The sequence below is a fragment of the Amphiura filiformis genome, unplaced genomic scaffold (genome assembly GCF_039555335.1).
Source record: "Amphiura filiformis unplaced genomic scaffold, Afil_fr2py scaffold_594, whole genome shotgun sequence".
In the NCBI taxonomy this organism is placed as follows: domain Eukaryota; kingdom Metazoa; phylum Echinodermata; class Ophiuroidea; order Amphilepidida; family Amphiuridae; genus Amphiura; species Amphiura filiformis.
Window position 1 is genome coordinate 1,523,498 of NW_027306058.1, and position 19,086 is coordinate 1,542,583.

Genomic DNA, 19,086 nt, shown 5'->3' on the forward strand with positions numbered 1-19,086 from the left:
AAAAACTCATTAGGGGGTTAATTCGACACTACATTACCTTATTAAGGGGCTAAATTTGCTGGTAGGGTAAAACTCGTTTAGGGGGTGTTTGAAAAACATTTGGTCACGCATGCGTACACTGTCATATTTGAGTGGCCCCCCCCGGGCACAAGGGTTAAAGCACATATCAGGGGTGGTGCAATAATTATGTGTACCCAGGGGTGGTGAATTATAGGGGGGGAGACAAAGAATTTTGGCAGGCCAAAAGGGGGGGCGAGCATTTTTGGCAGGTCAAAAGGGGGTCAAGTGATTTTTGGCAAGTCGAAAGGGGGTGGGAGTCAAGCGATTTTGGCAGAGATATTTTGGGCACCGTTTCTTTATTACACCCTAAAAAGGTGTAGGAAAACATTAGGAACATGTTCAAACATATATGCACAATTTCCTAATCGCTGCACTCGCATTATATGATTAAAAGACAATTGAATACCTGAGTGGAAGAAGGGCCCAACTCCATCACAGCTGTTTTTGAGATATTAAGAAAAAACTTAATATACCTTTAACACATGAACACACAGTATTAAATACATTCGAAATTATATATGCTGATTCCATGGCAATGGTACATGTCTTAATACGCGCTGGAGTTGGGCCCTTCTTCCACTAATATACCGTAAGTGCCAGTTCCGTAAGCAGATGTGTTGTAAATAGCTACAGAAATTTGGTAATTATCCATTAATTGTCCAAGTAGAAGCATGTAATATGTTAGCAAGAAAGTTTATTCCAGTGAAAAGCAGATTTCATGATAAACAAAATTCCTCTTTAATCCATTATTTGTGGAAGAAGGGCCCAAATCCATGGAGTTGGGCCTTTCTTCCATGAAAACCATGATTAAGTGTATGTGGAAGACTATTTTAGAGAGTGGATTTTGGCTCATCTTTTACACACAAGAGAACAGTATGCTGGCAATAAAATGCTGGGTCTAACTCATTTTTGTAAAAAATTGGAGTTGGGCCCTTCTTCCACTCAGGTATTCAATTTAAGGTTTTAAATTCGGGTTTGCCAAAATCTTTGTGTATAAAGAGGGGGGGGGCAAAGATTTTTGGCATGTCAAAAGGGGGGAGACAAAGTTACTTTAAAATGTCAAAAGGGGGAGGGGGCAAAGTTTTTTTGACACGGCCAAAGGGTGGGGGGCAATTTTTGGCAGACCACTTTGAGAATTCACCACCCTGGGGTACACATAATTATTGCACAACCCTTATATGGCAGCTACATACATTTACATGTGTAGCACATTATTATGTGATGTGATCAAGCTAAATGAGTCCGATGTTGATCAATTTTAATTTCATTAAAAGAGCCATTTCTCAGAGATTTACTTGGCTGAAAGCCCCATCTCTTAAAGCATTTCTTTGCCATAAAATGTTAGTTTTTATTGTCAGATATATCACCTTTTATTTTTGAGCCGAACAACTACGGCAAAGCAAAGAAAATTGATTTACAACCAGCGCATATGTCGCCAATACGTACCACTCCTTCGGTCATGTTATGGTACGACCCTTTGTTGTGTAGATCACCGTCCCGCACGCCGTGTACGTACTGTGTGTTATGAACATTGTGTATGCGTTCGACTAATAATTCCATCGTAATAATAAAACGCCAGTTCCATCGTTTTATTCAAAATCTCGGAATTTTGACAAAACTTCAGCACCTCAGAGTCTTGATTTTTGCAGGGTATATTGGTTTAATAAAGTACAATATAATCATGTAAAAAATGAATTGTAAAAAATCAGTGAGGGCGTCCTCCTTAGCAAATGTTATAATATGGCTTTAAGGTTCCAGAGATATGACCTTTTTATAATGTTGCTCCGAAAAATATAATATAAAGAAGCAGAATACTTATATAAGTTATATTAGTATTGGCTATATCTCAAAATCTCAACATCCGATTCAATTTGCTTGATCACGTCACATCAGCTTTCACAATACAATTAAGTAAAAAAAAAAGAAGAGATTTATAGTGCACTACGCACAGGCACTAGACCTTGATCCACAAGCCTCAGCACACTTTACAGGTTGTCGCTGACCACTACGGCCCCACATCATTCCATAAACCATTTAACAACAAATCAGGGACTTTTGCTGCTACAAGAGTGCACACCCTAGACATTCTACAAATAACCATCGCAACCAGGATCAGCTCCCCGAGTTCTGTATGGGTTACAATGAGACAATTAGCAATAAGTTCCTTGTCCAGGGGAATTTCAAGCTAACTCAATTTTTCCACAAGAGCATACTAGGCACCACCCGGGTTCGAACCCGCAACCTCTTGCACCATAGTCGAACGCCTTAACGATTGAGCTACCCACCTAACAATGGACCAAAATGGTCTCATCTCAATGGCATAGTTCAATAACCTCAATTAAACAATCATAGTGCAATTTGACACCAAGTCACAGATTTTGAGTTTTTGTACCCAAATTTTCAACGGTCATTCAATGAATGTACAAATGTATTGGGTTTTAAGAACTGCACCCTTATAGATGAGCATGTTTTGGCTCCTAATGCCTGCTTTTACACGAATGGATGTTAATTTAAGTCATACACATCAAATTAATTATCCTCATCTAGTCTTTTTTCATCTTTGTGGTTATGCTTCATGTGAGACGTCAATGAATACGGATGTACAAATCCTTTACCGCACAAATTACACAGATACTCTTTCTTCCCGTCATGGGTTTTCATGTGCGATTTGAGTCCAAAACCTGTGGAAAAACATTTGCCACATGATGGACATAAATGGGGCTTGTCCCCTGTATGAACTGTCAGATGTCGTTTTAGATAATACATTCTACGGAAGGTCTTGCCACAGTATGTACACAGGGGCTTCGTATGCGTCACACTTGTTTCACCACCACTGTGGTACCGTGTTATGTGAGATGCTAGGTATCTACTGGACGCTGATTTATGCCCACATTGGGTACATTCGTACTGTAGGGTATCAGGATGTCTACTTTGTATGTGTTTCCTCAAATAAGCCTCCAAGGGAAAAATTTTCCCACAAAATTCACATTTTGAAATTTCTATATCTCCAATCTCATGAACTCTCTTGATATGCTTTTGTAATTGTTTTTCACTTGATAGACTTTTGAAGCAATACTTGCACTGAAGGTGAGGAGGCTTTTCTTTTGAGTGCATACTTATCATGTGGTGTTTCAAGAAGCTTTTCCTTGTGAAAAGCTTATCACATTCCTGGCATTTCAAACTTTCACACCCTGTTTCCACATGCTGGCTTAGCTCACTCTCTTGTAGGAACTTCTTTCCACAGTTTGTACACTTAAATATTTCTTCACCGGTATGAGCTTCTCGCATGTGAATATCCCTTTGATAATTTGAATCAAGTCTTTTCCCACATTTATCGCATATAAGCCTCTTACGTTTATACCCTGTCGTAAATTTGCTCAAATGTTTCTGTAACTTAGCCAGAGTTGGAAATGTTTTAACACAATGGTGACATTTCAGAGCTATTTTATCATCAACATGGTTTGTCCGATGTTGAGTCATCTCTTCTCTGGATGGAAACTTATCCCCGCACTGTTTACATTCAAATGGAGTCTCACCGACATGTCTTTTCATATGAGAATTAAGACCGGCTTTCCCTTTAACCTTTCTGTCACAGTACATGCACACCATCATGACCATCTCGCAATGCTTATTACATTCAAAATTACTATTTATGTGATTTAGTAAGTACTTTCGAGATTTAAATGCTCTATTGCACTGATGACAACTCAGTGCTTTCTTATCAACATGGCTTGTTCGATGTTGAGTCAGCTCTTCTCGGCTCGAGAACTTCTCTAAGCATTGCATACATTCAAATGGAGTCTCACCACCATGGCGTTTCTTATGCGTCGCAAGAGACTGTTTTCCTTTGAACTTCATGTCGCAATATATGCACACTATCTCAGTTTCTATTTTCTGATCATGTTCATGATTCTTGATGTGCTTTTGTAAGGAAGTTTGACATTTATATGCTTTATTGCAATGATGACAACTCAGAATTTTTGGACTATTGTCATTGTTCAGGGGCGTAGCAAGCGAAGGAGTCGTCAAAGGCTGGACACCAGGTCCTTGATGAGTTGAAACACTTTGACTGTCAGAGATGCATTTGTGTTCATCAAACACTGAAAACGTTAAGAAACGCTTTGTGCATTTGTCGCACTCATATGTTTGGGAAACTTTCTTTGTTGTTTGTTGCTGATTGTCCTTAGTGGCAAAATCCACAGAATGATGCATCTTTAAATCCCCTTTTGCAGTGATCACATGTAGGTTGAGAATTATGAATAAATGGATTTGAATAATTGTGTTCTTTCAGGGGGTCATGTGTGGCAAAACCCTTTGCACATTTGCATTTTGGTTGGACATGAGTCGCTTGATGAATTGAGCCACTTTGAGGTTCTAAGGTGCATTTGTGGTAATCAAATGCCGAAAGCGTTAAGAAACGTTTCTTGCATTTGTCACACTCAAATCTTTATTGTTTGTTGAAATCCATTTCCTGGAACAGGAAGTCCTAGATCAAGGGCTAGTTGCTCTGTGTTTTGACTTTGGCACAGTCTGTCACCCTCCTGCACTTCAGAGATTCTACTTCTCCATTTCTGATGACTTCTCATGTGCGTCCTATACCCCTCAAAATTTGACCACCATCGTAAACAGTATCTGCATTTGAAGGGTTGAAGTAGTAGAGTATTTTTGGTGATTCTTGATGGAGGTGCTTGCACTCTGTAAGGAAACAGGAAATAAATATTTTAAGTTAGAATTTAGAAAAAAGATTAGGGGGAAGAGAGAAAACACAGGGGGAAGGAGAAGAAGCAAGGCCGTTTACCACCTACCCAGCTAACCAAAAAACGTTTTCTGAACGTTGTGAGAACGTACCGTTGACGTTTTCTAGACGTTCTGATAAAACGTTTTTAAAACGTAATTTTGTGGAGGGTTTTTGACGTTTTAAAAACGTTATTAAAAGACGTTCTAAAACGTTTTCGCAACGTAAAAGACGTTTTTAAGACCTATCTTTCCGTTACCCAAGACGTATCCAGGACCTACAGAAAACGTATTGGACGTTCTAGCACGCAACTAACGTACTAAGAACGTTGCAGAAACGTCCAAAACGTCCTGAAAACGTTATAGCAACGTAAAAAACGTATTGGAGGATGCATTACTCACCACCAGAAAACGTATGTTACGTTTCTACTACGTTTTTTAGAACGTTTTCTTGACGTTTTAGTGACGTTTAGAAAACGTGCTATGTTTTATTAGTTTAAGACAATGAAAATAAAGCGAAAATGTAATTTAATAAAAGTCCAAAACAAATATCAAATATTATTAAATTAGGCCAATACAAAATTCATGAAACAAGTTAGTTTGGCAAATTAGTGATACTTACGACTTACACGACACATAATAAATCACACCAGACAATTAATGTTGATTTGATGTGTGATTCATTAAACTTTATTCCTGTGTATGAATACTATTCTTCATTCATTTTCGTTGAAAATACTGCTGAAACATAAATTAATTTTATACAAACATGCTATGCAAAATCACCCCATGGAACATGTGGAACTTGTGTTACCATGTATCGAGTCAACTATTGTCATGACCATTGATGACTGTTTATACACTCTATTACTCGATTTATAATAATTATTGTTTAATACATATGCATGGATGGAATACTCATGAAACCCGATTATTGTACATTTATAGGATAAAAAGTTTTAAAACATGATTTATATACATGAAAACTCTCAAATATAAGTTACTATTTATAATTGAAGACAGAATAATATTCAAAAGACTAGTTTGCGTATAATGTCCTGTCAACCAGACCAAAAATGCCGTTCTGCGCAGGTCAGCAACCAATCACACCGCGCCTTTGCCCTGACGTCAGACGCAAACTAATGTTTTCAATTCGGTCTTCAGTTAAATTCGACAAACTTAATTGATTACTCTCACGTACAAAGCGCAGTTAACACTCTAAGAAATAAAGGTTCTAAAAAGATTCTAAAGTTGTCCTCACAGGAGAACCCTTAGAGGCTTTCTAAAGAACCAAATAAGGTTCCAAGACCATCGAAAATGACCCCAAACTAAAGAACCTTTTAGAGGTTCAAGATCTAAGAGGGCGGGTTCTCCTGAGAGGACAATTATTTCTTAGAGAGTTGATGATGACTAGACTTGAAAGTGCTCGTAACTTTTGCCAACACTTTGCTAAAATTAAGTCATAATTATTGTTCATGGTTTACTTTAATTTTGTAGATTTTTGCCATAGGCCTACTATGTTCGTAATGTCTAGCCCCTCTCAAATTTAATTAGCATTTATGCAAAGTAACGTGGTCCGGTTTGACACTTTGACAAGAACGTATTTGCGCGATGTTGACAAGTCGCAACTCACAACGAATATATGGCGACGGAATTAACAACACGTTATACATTTTGATTGACCAAGTTTTAAGGCAGAATTCTGTAAAATAAAAGTACCATGAACATTTATGCATTTATTTTAGGCATAATATTGACAAATGTACAGTTCATGAGCCTTTTCACGGCTCATTACCTAAATTGATTAAATGTAGGCCTATAAAGATGATAAGTCTGCATTTCCCTTATGGAACTAGCCCCGTTCTCAAACCGCGACGCCTCTCGAACAGCGAGCGGAGCGAGCAGCGAGCGCAGTGGAAAATCATCATACAGGTATCAGAGTACAGAGTGCTAGGAACTACCGGTACCCAAAGCATTAACGAGCAAATTAGTCCTATATAAACGAAACTACTTTCGTTTTCGGCCATCATCTCCCTCCCTGCCAGAAACGTAAATCCACAAATGTTGAAAATTATCTTCTTAAAAGAAATATTTTTACAAACGTCATTGAGATTTGAAACCCACTCCCAAAAACCTCGATCTTTTTGGTTGTTCCTTTAAGGGATGGGGTATGAACGTTTGGACAAAATTTATTGTGGGACATGAGAGCACATCAGACATATCGAATGGCATTCTGAATACGAAGAATGTCCTTCTGTTCTCAAATAATTTTGATTTTTTTTTTAAATTCGCAATGTAATACACATTTTATGTGAAATTATTAAAAATTGATATTTTTTTGAAAACTTTATAAATTTGATGTTTTATACTTAAAGTGTATTTATTTAGGATAAAAAGCCGACGATCAATTTAGAAAATTTTGACCTTTCGTATCATGGATTTTTTCTCCCAAACACCCAAAAAAATAGGTCTTTTGGGGAAAAATTCCATATCTTCAATATGGAAAGTCAAAATATTCAATTGATCGTCGGGTTTTCCTCCCAGCTACATACACTTTAAGAATATATCATTAGATTTATAACATTTACTTCGAGGACTGTTAATATCAAAATGTGAACAATATCAAATTTTAATAATTTGTCATAAAATTTGTATTATACCGTTAATTTAAAAAAAAGAAAATTATTTGATATCAGAAAGACATTCTTCGTATTCAGAATGCAATTCGATATGTCTGATGTGCTCTCATGTCCCACAAAAAATACTGTCGAAACGCTCAAAACGCTCATTCCAGATCCCTTAATGTCATTAAACACGTCAAATAATTTGAATACGCATAGTCTAGTCTCAAAGATAAAATAAAACTCCTCAAATTGAATTATTACCTCTTTATTAGTGTCCCCAAATACAACGAAAAAACCACTAATTTACATTGTTTACACAACATACAGATAATATCATCACTTCCGTTGCTGATGGGCAGAGCGATTAACTGTAAACCGTTGACAAGAGCGTACTTGCGCGATTGACAAGGCGCAACTTGCGAGTATGGCGACAGAAATAACAACACGTACGGCGTGTAAAGCACACATAGTAGGCCTACGCTTCGGATCGGAGGCGCATTGTGAACATCGCGGAAGTATGCTCTCGTTTTACAGCAAATTAAAATCACGGTATAGTTACTATAATCGATAAGTCGCTATAATCTGAGGCAGAATTTAAAAGTCCGAGTACATTTTCGGTCTGGTTGGCAGGATGTCAGACGCAAATTAGTCTTTTTAATTCGGGCTCAGATTATAGCATGCCCTCGAGCGTCAAGTCGCAAGCCATACATGGCCTTTAATGCAACTTTGACCAAAGGGCCGTTCATATTACGCCGCAATTGCGGTGCGGTGCGGTGCCGTACTGCAGAATACTTCAATAAATGAAGTTCAATGCATTTTAACTTGGAAATGCGACGAGTAGCGTTGAGTTGAGGCAAAAAGTAATCGATTTATCGGTACCGCATCGCACTGCATTGCGGCGTAGTTTGAACGGACCTCGACGCTGCAACAATAAGGCTTTTTGAAGTATGACGGGCACAAATGGAGATGGTGTACTTTTATTTGGGTAATCTTGTGTATGCTTTCTTTCAGCATACAAAAGATTACCCAAATAAAAGTACTCCCTCTTTTGTGCCCGCCATACTTCAAAAAGGCTTAATATAAATCAGCGATTGTGGAAAGGCACTCAGCGAATACTAGGTGATTATACACTGGTGAAGTGACGTAGTTAGTCGGATTAACTACCATAGCAATAGATGAATAAAATTTTGACTGTATCCCCCGTATGCCTACAACGTCCATGCGGTACCGATGCATTGAACCATATATTATGTCAAAGAAATGCTAATCACTTGCACCTGTAAGATTAGCCTGTTTGAAAAGAGCGGTATTGTATTCAATCTATTATATGATTGAAGACAGGTGATGAGTGCAACCTGCTGTAGTGCAGAGCGATCTATTCAAAAATTGTATTCATCTATTGCTATGGTAGTTAATCCGATTAGGACGTCACTTCGCCAGAAACAAAAACATCTTAACATGCTTATGAGAAATGTTTTAAAATAAAAGTCTGATATATAATCACAGCTATTTTAAACTTAAACCTTATATTTATCGAATATATATACTTCAATAGACAGTGAGCACCTTGTCCGACAATGTTGTAAAACTAGCATGTGTTTACCAGTACAGTGCCTGTGGTCTTCAGTTTCAATGTGTCCCCTAGTCTTGTTCTTCCTCTTCCTGTTGGGAGCCACGTTCATTTTCGCCGCGCTCATCATCCTCCAATTCCCCTACAGGTACCGCTGCATCCACATTCCCAGCTTTCTATAGATAATAAAATGGAAAACAATCTATTTATAAGCATGATCATCATTTTGGGAAACATCATTTTTTAAATTGAACTGAAACCCGATTCCCCTTAAATCTATCAGCTCACTAAAATAGCAGCCATGACAAAATATATATAAATAGGCATAAGAAATTCTATGAATAAAAAAATACTATCAGGTTATGGTCACCCTTAGATATCCAGACAACTTATTTATATTATCAGTATCATTAATTCTGAGTAATTTTCAAGGTCTGTATAAACCATAACGAAATCATAATGCGCGCGTGGGGTGTGTGTGGGGAGGGGCATGGTGCCCCTACTGAACCTAAGAGAAGTGAAAATAAACAAAAATGCTCCATAGAGAAAGAACCATCACGTAGGTGTGTGAAATGTAAGGACAAAAAGTATGTCTCAGATACATTTGGTAAAATAGCTTTGTGCTATGCTTTATTATTTTTTAAACATTATTTTTAAAAGAAAATGAGCTGTGCGATATGCGATATTTTTTCATTTTACATTCAACGAACAATATTTATGCACTTTTGATATTCAGATACAGAAACATAGTAATACACTGCAAAAACAGTGTCTAGAGATTGAACACTTTTTTTTGTCCTCAATTTGTAAATACGTTTAAAACCTAAACACCAATGTCAAATTTCAAAACATCATATGTTTAATATCTAAACACATTAAGACATATTAATTCCTAAACATGTTTAGCATTTAAACGTGTTTACAAATAGAGGACAAGGTGGTGTCTAGAATGAGTGCTTATATTATAATCCCTAGACATTGTTTTAGGCCTACATGAATTAAATAAATGAATTTGGCATTTCAGCAATGATATTTGAACTTACTTTATACTTTTTTCCACCTGGAAGATTTGGTGTTCTTTCAGATAATCTCCAAGTCCCTTCTCTATCTCAACCTCCTTAGCTTGAGGATGATTCTTCATGCAAGCTTCTATAGAAAGGTGGAAATGATATGAGTTCAGTATTAAATTAAACTCCTTTATCAAAATAAACGGTCTGTATCTCAATATTAGGATTTTCCAAAAGCCTACATGTCGACGTGTTACCATACGTGCGGTCTGTGGTCTTAGGGAATTTTTTATTTGATAAGTTTATGAATAAAGTATACACATATAATCTAAAATAACAACAACAAAAACCAAGTTGGAAACGTATGTCCGATTTAGGGTTTAGATTTATATATCTTTATTTTAATTTTATAGTCACAGAATATGAGTATATTACACCCACTATGATTGGTTCAGACAGCATGACAAATTATATGCATTCTGTTTAGGCTTAGCCGATCTTAGCTCTATGGAAGCTTATGGATCTGTTTTCTCACCCAAAAGGAAAGGCCTGCGTGATTTGACATATTATGTTAATCATAGATTGTATCTTGGGCCTATGAAACTTACTGACGATAACTTTGTAGAAACTTGAAAGAGCTATCTTTAATGCTCAGCTTGCCTTTTCTCCCTATACACTGTAGGAGGACCACAAATTGTTCGTTCCCAGCTTCCTCATCATCCTCCTGATGGTTTCGTTGAGATCATGTCCTCCAACAAGACTAAGGTGTCGTATCTGGAATAAAGACATATGAATCAAAGCTAAATATTTTAATGCATTATCGCATGGAATTTGGAAGTCAATATCGTTTATGATGTTGCCGTTGTTGATGGTTCAGTATCTTGTGATACTTTGACCCACAACTGAATAAAGTTATTGTGATTTTCATCGCAAGTGCAAAATGTCAAACATAGGCCTATTTTGAATTATGGCCTATTTATAAATGATCATGATTATTAGTACTTCAATTGTGTAAATCAACCACAATTTCATATTGTGTACTTTTGAACACACGAAAATTGCATCTTAATTCATAATTTTGTTTTTAAAGCTAGTATAGGGTGGAGGCAAGGGAACATTTTGCACAGGTTATGATTGTTTGGTATAAAATGACAGTTCCTGAGAAATATTAAAATATTTAAAGAACCTCTCGTGTCTATTCGATATTCCTATATTAAAATACATGTATATAGAAATATTTTTGGCTGAGTGGAGTTTTAATATAAAACCACATGCGGCCCTCATGTGCATGTTTTGCAAAAAGCAAAACTTATAGTTAAGGGCTGGGGTATGAACGTTTGGACAGTATTTATTGTGGGACATTAGAGCACATCAGACATATCGAATTGCATTCAGAATACGAAGAATGTCCTTCTGATATCAAATAATTTTGATTTTTTGAAATTCGCAATGTAATCCATATTTTATGGCAAATCATTAAAAATTGATATTTTTGATATTTAACAGTACTTGAAGTAAACTTTACAAATCTGATGATTTATACTTAAAGTGTATGTAGGTGGGATGAAAAGCCGACGATCAATTGAAAATTTTGACCTTTCGTATTGAAGATATGGATTTTTTCCCCAAACAAAGTCTTTTGGGAAAAAAATCCATATCTTCAATATGAAAGGTCAAAATTTTCAATTGACCGTCGGCTTTTCCTCCCTGCTACATACACTTTAAGAATATGTCATTAGATTTATATAATTTACTTCGAGGATTGTTATATATCAAAAATTTGAATTTATATCAATTTTTATAATTTGTCATAAAATTTGTATTATATTGTGATTTTCAAAAATGAAAAATATTTGATATCAGAAAGACATGCTTCGTATACAGAATGCAATTCGATAGGTCTGAGGTGCTCTCATGTCCCTCTAAAAATACTGTCGAAACGCAATAAACGCTCATTTTAGATCCCTTAAGAGTGCACCAAAATATTGACATAGTTTTTTGTATTTCAATCAGGTACAATAAAAAGCTATCTTGTCATGTTTCTTTACAAAGTTCTAATTGATAACTAACTAAACAGCAGATTGCGTAACTCTATCACTCTTTAAACAAATGATAAACTTCAATGTTGCAAAATATGGAATATGGATATTTTTCGACAATGTTCTTAGCACATCGAAAAATGTTTCAACAGAACGAAGGACAATATCTTAAACTTCTGAAACAGCAGTTGCCAGACCTTAAGGCCTATATGATTTTATGACATGTTACATGTACAAAATAAGTAATTGTCTTGCTTTTAAAACTTTATACGAAGGAGAACAACTAAGATTACAAGAGATGGTAATCTAATACTAATGGATATGCGTTTTCCCAGTCGCCACCCAAACAGGGTGGTGGGTTATGTATTTTTAAATTGTGATCTGTTTAATTGATAAAATGTCATAGTTTGTTTTGGTGTCATTTGAAAGCTAAAACACCACTAACATTAGCAACCCTGTAAATATGAACAATGTAGCTTTTCAACTACTGGAGATGTGTGGTTGATCGAAAGTTGTGAGGGAAGGATGGGGAAGAGGAGCACACAAAGTCTATGGGAACAGGGCGTTTCGCATGTGTAACTTGAATAAATTAATGACTACAGGGGCTACATGAACTTGATTTTGGTCTTAATTTACAGCTAAAAAATTCTACTTGTTGTTTTTAATCATTTTGAACTCTTATGCATGCATACCTAGGGCTAAAGAATCGTACTGGTCATCGATCTCTTTGATTTTTTTTAATTCAGTGCTTTCAGGCAACACAAACCTAATTAATTACACTAAAAATAAAAACAAATGTGTTCCACTTCCAAGCAATCAATATACATCATTATTCATTTGCAATCATTTCATAAATATTCCAACATCTGCAACATTCCATTGTTTAGGGCAAAAATTAGCGTACTTGAACTTCTCTGGGTAATATATGATTTATAGGTCATACCATCTGTTGTTTTTAACCATGGACTTGGAGTTTGTGACTAACCCAGAACATAGGTCAAGACTGAGGTGGTACAGGTGAAGTTCTGGGTGCACAAAATACACCTCTGGGTGCAATAACCGGCAACATGATAATCATTTCAATGGATTTCCAGTAAACCCTTCTGCCTGACTTTAAAGTAATTATTCAAATTATGAGGTTTTGGGCGCTAAATACTCCCTATTAATCACATATTGCTTACATATTGGGTAACCACGGCCACTCTTTTTTGCACTTGTAATTAATAATGTTACTTCTCACGTGTTCTGTTTTTATACTTGATGACTTCTCTTACTACTTTCAGGAATTTGCCTGTGTAAATATACATGATATAGATGAGAATAATAATATAGCCTACTTGTAATTAAATCAGGTACTAAGTTGTCCGACGATCTGATGATCGAGTGTCATGAGTGTCATGCTAATCTAATACTCATCTAACACATTATGTCAGATAGACTTATGAAATAGGTATAACAATTTGACAAACAAGACAAAACTCAAGTCAATAAACCACCTTGAATTTCAACCAAATAATTAATTGTAGGCACGGCCTTTCGATTCTGACAACATCGCCGATCTTTTTCAATTTTGAGATTGCAATTTTATAAAGCTTTCAATCACGACGAATAGGCCAGCTATACGAATGCATCACGAACATACAAGTATTTTATTTAGTAGTACCAATACGGAATTAAACCATGAATATCATCAAACCTTACAACATACTTTTAAGTCAAGAATGGTAAATAATTAGAAAAACAATATCCTATTAAAAACATCTTAAGTCCTCAGCTTTTAAAGACTTTCCTCGAATTCAAATTACATCAACCGTCATTATATTGTGGATGCCATATGTTACTCATTGTACTTAAAACTTCACTGATTAAATTGACTAAAAACATACACGCTTTAACATGTTTAATGCAAATATAGTAATAATAAAATACAATATTACCTTTGTTTGGTAGAACTGAAAGAAACAGATGCAAATAGTTCCTTTTGATGAGCAACTTGATGTATATTCCTTAGAACAGCATGCCAGCATAAACGATCGTGTGAAACGTATAATTTTTCACATTCCAGGTTTGAATTTTGGGTTGCCAGACGATTCACAAAACCATAAAACTTTTATATAGGTCACACTTAAAGATGTCAAGCAAGTCAAACACCGGGTCATACATCACAATCTCTAAGACACAGTTCCTCACTAACCAGCAGCTTATGCTAGGCTTAGGCTGACTTTAAAATGTTGGTTGCAAAAGCTTATCTCTACAAATTGAGATCAACGTCCGAGAAGTGATGTTGTCGAATGCATATAATTGAACCGTGCTGTGATGAAGAGATTGTTATAATAAAAGGACTGCGTGAAACACTTGCCAAATTAGGTACATGTTTCCTGATTGATGCACATATAATAAAGAATTAAACAGTTAAACTTGTATTCATCAACAATATACAGACATCATTGACTTCACAATTGCTGGGATTTATATGCGCGCACAGCAGGCGAACATTAAGTTTCATATTTTGAAGTGAAAGTTGATACACATTTGGGTTCATTTCCCACGAAGCGCGCAAAAATATGCAATTTTACACTATTTTATACCAAATCAAGGCGTTTAATGCTATCTATAAACAACAAGGACTTTTTCTTTCACTTTTTTCTTCTTTGAGATGTCGGGGGGGGGGGTTGTCATAAGAATTCAAGGAATTATTTAATCCCTGTTGATTTAATATTTAGTCGGCGTTGTCATGTGTATCTTGTCTTTTTTTTACTTTCTTCAATCCTTCGATTCCGTCCTTTTCCTCAGTCATCTGACATGATAGCTCCTCTTTTTCCTTTCTGTTAATTGCTGACGTACCAGATATCAGGGGTATGACATAGACAAATTGCTTTTTACCGGTCAAGTTTACGGGGAGATGCGCGTATTATTCACACAAATCTTGTTATACTATTTTAGCCCCCAATCACGGTGAATTGGATGTGAATATGAAGGTGAATTTGAATTCGATGAAGTACGCGGAGCGCGAGAAAATTTCAATTCTAAACTAGACCAGGGAAGTGTTTGCCGAAAACAGGGTGGGGGTGACATTTGATATCCCAAAGTGTATGCGGACGTGTCCCCGCTGTCCCCCAGGATTTACGACCATACAGTGCCTTAAACCAGAGTAGGCTACGTGTTAAAACATTTTGATAATATGAAATAATAATTAAACGCTTTAGAAAGACATTTAATTGACGTTGTACAAAACGTTCGGAAAACGTTCTGGAAATAACGTATTATAAACGTGGCAAAATAACGTAAAAAATCGAAATATTTTGTAACGTTTTAAAAACGTTTTCTGAACGTTATGGTAAAACGAACAATATTTTAACCAAGTCAAAACGTTTTTAAAACGTTTTTAAAACGTTTTGGAAGACGAAGACGTAAAAGACCAAACTAGAACCTAGAGAAAACGTTTTCTAAACGTTTTGTGTTTGCTGGGTATGCATAAAGACCACTTTTATCTACATGCAGGGCAGCCTCAATTTAAAACTTATTGGTTTTACATAGGCTAAAAGGTAAATTACAAAGTTATTTTTTATTGCAGTCCCAGTAAACACAAAGTAAGCATGGTAAGCATAAACTTCCTCCCGTTGATGAATTGCGGCCTGATCCTAAAAAATACAAGTTACCCGGTCTGAATTCCTGGTAGGTTACCAGAAAGTCATATGTTTACAAGCCTTGCCCTGGCCTATTTTCCAGACTAAGTGTGTATTAAAATTTCAATGGCACTGGAAATGAGTTGATAAATTCAGTCCCTAGCCACAAAATACAAGAGATCACAGTTCAATTACCAGTGTTGGAGGACTCGGAGTCGAGTCCTTTTTTCAAGGACTTGGACTCGGAAGCTAAAAACTCGGACTTGGACCACAAGGACTTGGGACTCGGCTCCGAGTCCTCCTCGAGTCCGGCAAAATTGGGTCTTTTTAGGTCTTTTATTTTCGTTCATTTTAATCATTTACCTCCTGAATTTGGTTTTGCTGTGGAACCGAATTTAGCAGTCGGGCGCTTGCAAAAATAGCAGGTTTTCAATTGATCATTGCCATCAGCCCATCACAACCAAAATGGGAGCTAATTAAATCGATTCATCAGTTATTTTACCTGCTCATGTGTGGAACTTTCTGTATACTATAATGATGGTCATCACATTGGCAAGGAGCTTTAAGTTCAACGGAATCAACACCATTTTGGCATGTTTGGCTTGAATGCACACCCATTTATGCACACGTACATTAATGCATACATGCCCTATGAAATGGTAATGTCATCCAAAGTGTTGCGTGTGCAATTCTGTTTATGTGGTGATTAGCAAATGTTTGGGTGAAATAGACATCCACATGGCCGTGGATTTGCCGACTTGGGTTGCATCGATTGGTGTTGAAATTTGAAAGATATTGTCATTTTAGTATTGCTTCAAACATTATAGTGAAATGCAAAGGAAGGTAAATCCTTGAGTTTATCTGCTTACACCCAATCCCTGCACCCAATGACCCCTTATTAATAGAAATTAACACCAAATTCTTTTGTGTGCATTTTTAACAAATTTAACAAAAGATTTCATACTTTTTTGTCCAGAATATTATTTTTCACGGTAATGACATCCGATTTTTAGCGTTCCCAAACACATGACCCCCATTTTCTTCGGGCTCCCACTGAATCATATCAATTTGTAAGTGCACTTTAGCAAAGTCATAGTTCATTGAATTTACAACCGTATGACAAAACAGGCGAAATCGGTAATTTGCACAAGATTTGCAATTTAAAGAGAATTGGCCATTGCTCAAATAAAATGAAGCTAGTATATATGGACAATTGTCAATGATGGCCGCAGAAAAATGAAAAATTTAAAAAACAGACATTTGCCCATAACTTTGTTGATATTTGAGCTACAGACGTGGTTGACCGGCCCTCATTTTTTAAGTTAAACAAAATAATTTCCATGTGAAAAAACCTAACTTGAAAATTTTGTGATCATGCCTAACAAGGGACAAGGCGACTTTTAATTATTAATTATCTATTATTTTTCTTTATTTTGAAACAAGATGTCACAACCTACATCAACTCGTTTTGACAAGGAACACTGGAACATGCATTTACCTATTTTACAAAGTTCTATGTTTGATTTTATACATAAGTAATGGTACAGTTATGTTCCTTGTTTATTCATCATTATAGTTGATATGATCAAAGTCAGAAAGTAGCAAATGGAAGTCATTAAAAGTTATTTTAAAATAGAAAATCCACAATAAAAATAAAATAATTAAATATTTTGCAATTCTCTACTTTGGACGCGAACGGGAAACAGGCCCGGGGGGGGGGCACTCAAATTAAATTTTGGTAGGGGTGTGCAGCGCGGAGCGCCGAACTTTGGGAACTAAGAACTGATTTTCGGGCAAAATAGGGGCTTGAAGAATTGAAATTAGGGCCAAATTACACACTGTTGAGCTAAAAATTTCTAAATTATTTCCAAATTTGAGCTTAAAGAGCTACATAACAATTGTCAGAGTTTGAGGCTCAAAGAACTGGAGCAGATCCAAATGTGGGGCTAAGGAACTGCCGGAGAGCCTGAAACATACCCGTACCACCTTAACTTCCTTCCTTCCTTCCATATACGTGCTTACCTCAAATGGTTGAGTATCAACGCACGGGCTTTACGTGCACAGTTTACCTTATGCACGATCCTGGAACCTAGGATTGATTGCAGATATCAGAACCGGGGATGGTCCCCCTTCTTTTTTCAAATAGCTCGACACTTAACATGCACAGGGTTTGACTCTTCCTGTACACAGGAATATTGATATGTAAAATGGGAATAAGTGGTCCCTGATTTCTTTTATGACTTCATGAACTTGGTGCTCCACAACTACAGGGTGAGTCAAAAAAAGTGCAATAGAGAAATGAATCCATTTATTAAAGAACCGACTTGAACCTTTTAGGTTTGAAAACATGTTATATATGATATATTCATCAGCAACCTTGTGTGAAGAAATAAAGGAATTAGCATTTACCGTTTTGTTTTTATGACACATTTTATAGCGATACCCAATTTAAATGTTTGTCCAAGAGACATCTAAAATTTGAATGTCAGTGCACTCTGTGTAAGGTAGATTTGGAACAACTGCCATTTTCTTAACCTCATTGGCATTGAAATTAAATGGAGCACCAAAAGTGTTATTGCCCTTGGTCTTTTTTAAGGAAAAGAAACATTATTTGTTGTAATTTTCATTTTACCTTTACTTTAAAGATGTTTATTCTCAATAAAAAACATACAAATTTGTAGGCGGGTTTTTTTAAATGTCAAAATTAAATGCAGGGCTACGAAATCCCTGGTATCGTGGTACCGGCGTTCCCAGAAAAAATTCATAGTCGCAGAAAAAAAAAAAACAAGACGGTAAAATAGTTTTAATAATCATTTAATACCATTTTCCTTCAGATCTGAAAATATTCTGTGAAAACCACCTCTTGTAAAATATATTTCTGCGAACTTTGAGAGTTGTTGAGGATAGCTTATAGCTGATCAATAAAATTGAACGCGAGGAATATTTGTAAACAAAATATGAAAATAAACAGACGCCTTTTAATTTGTTGATTTTAAATTTTGTATGACTCGATCCACTGTAGTCTCTAACGCTGCTGCGTCAACAAGAGCTCCAGACCAGACGACACCGCTGGGATCCCAGAAAGTAAATGCGGTAGAGTCTAACTGTCATCTTGTTTTTCAAGGGATCATACCACTAAATCGGCTATATAGTCTCAACTTTGCATAAAAATTGTGCAAAATCGGTACAATATTAACAATTTTAGTGTTGAAAATTATGTTTGCTGGAACTTGTGAATGTGATCTCTACAAATTTGAAATGAAAACACGACAATTTGAGTGATATTTACGATTATGTGCGCATGAATAGATGAGGTCAAAACATGGTTAGCAGTCGGATGCCACACGGGAAAATCTGGCCTTTTTATATGGCGCTAATTTTCTCAAAAAGTAGTAAATTCCGTAAATAAATTCATCAGGATTATCC

General features: G+C 36.1%; 1 protein-coding gene across 1 annotated transcript in view; it reads right to left on the minus strand.

Moving 5' to 3' along the window:
• Positions 1-1,098: 1,098 nt before the first annotated feature.
• LOC140145675 (zinc finger protein 711-like) overlaps positions 1,099-19,086 on the minus strand; it is a 41,417-nt gene continuing 23,429 nt past the window's right edge. Inside the window, exon 2 of the mRNA XM_072167360.1 lies at positions 1,099-4,755. Coding sequence (XP_072023461.1) covers positions 2,590-4,272 — 1,683 coding nt within the window. The 5' untranslated portion in view covers positions 4,273-4,755 and the 3' untranslated portion in view covers positions 1,099-2,589. The remainder of the gene's footprint in view (positions 4,756-19,086) is intronic.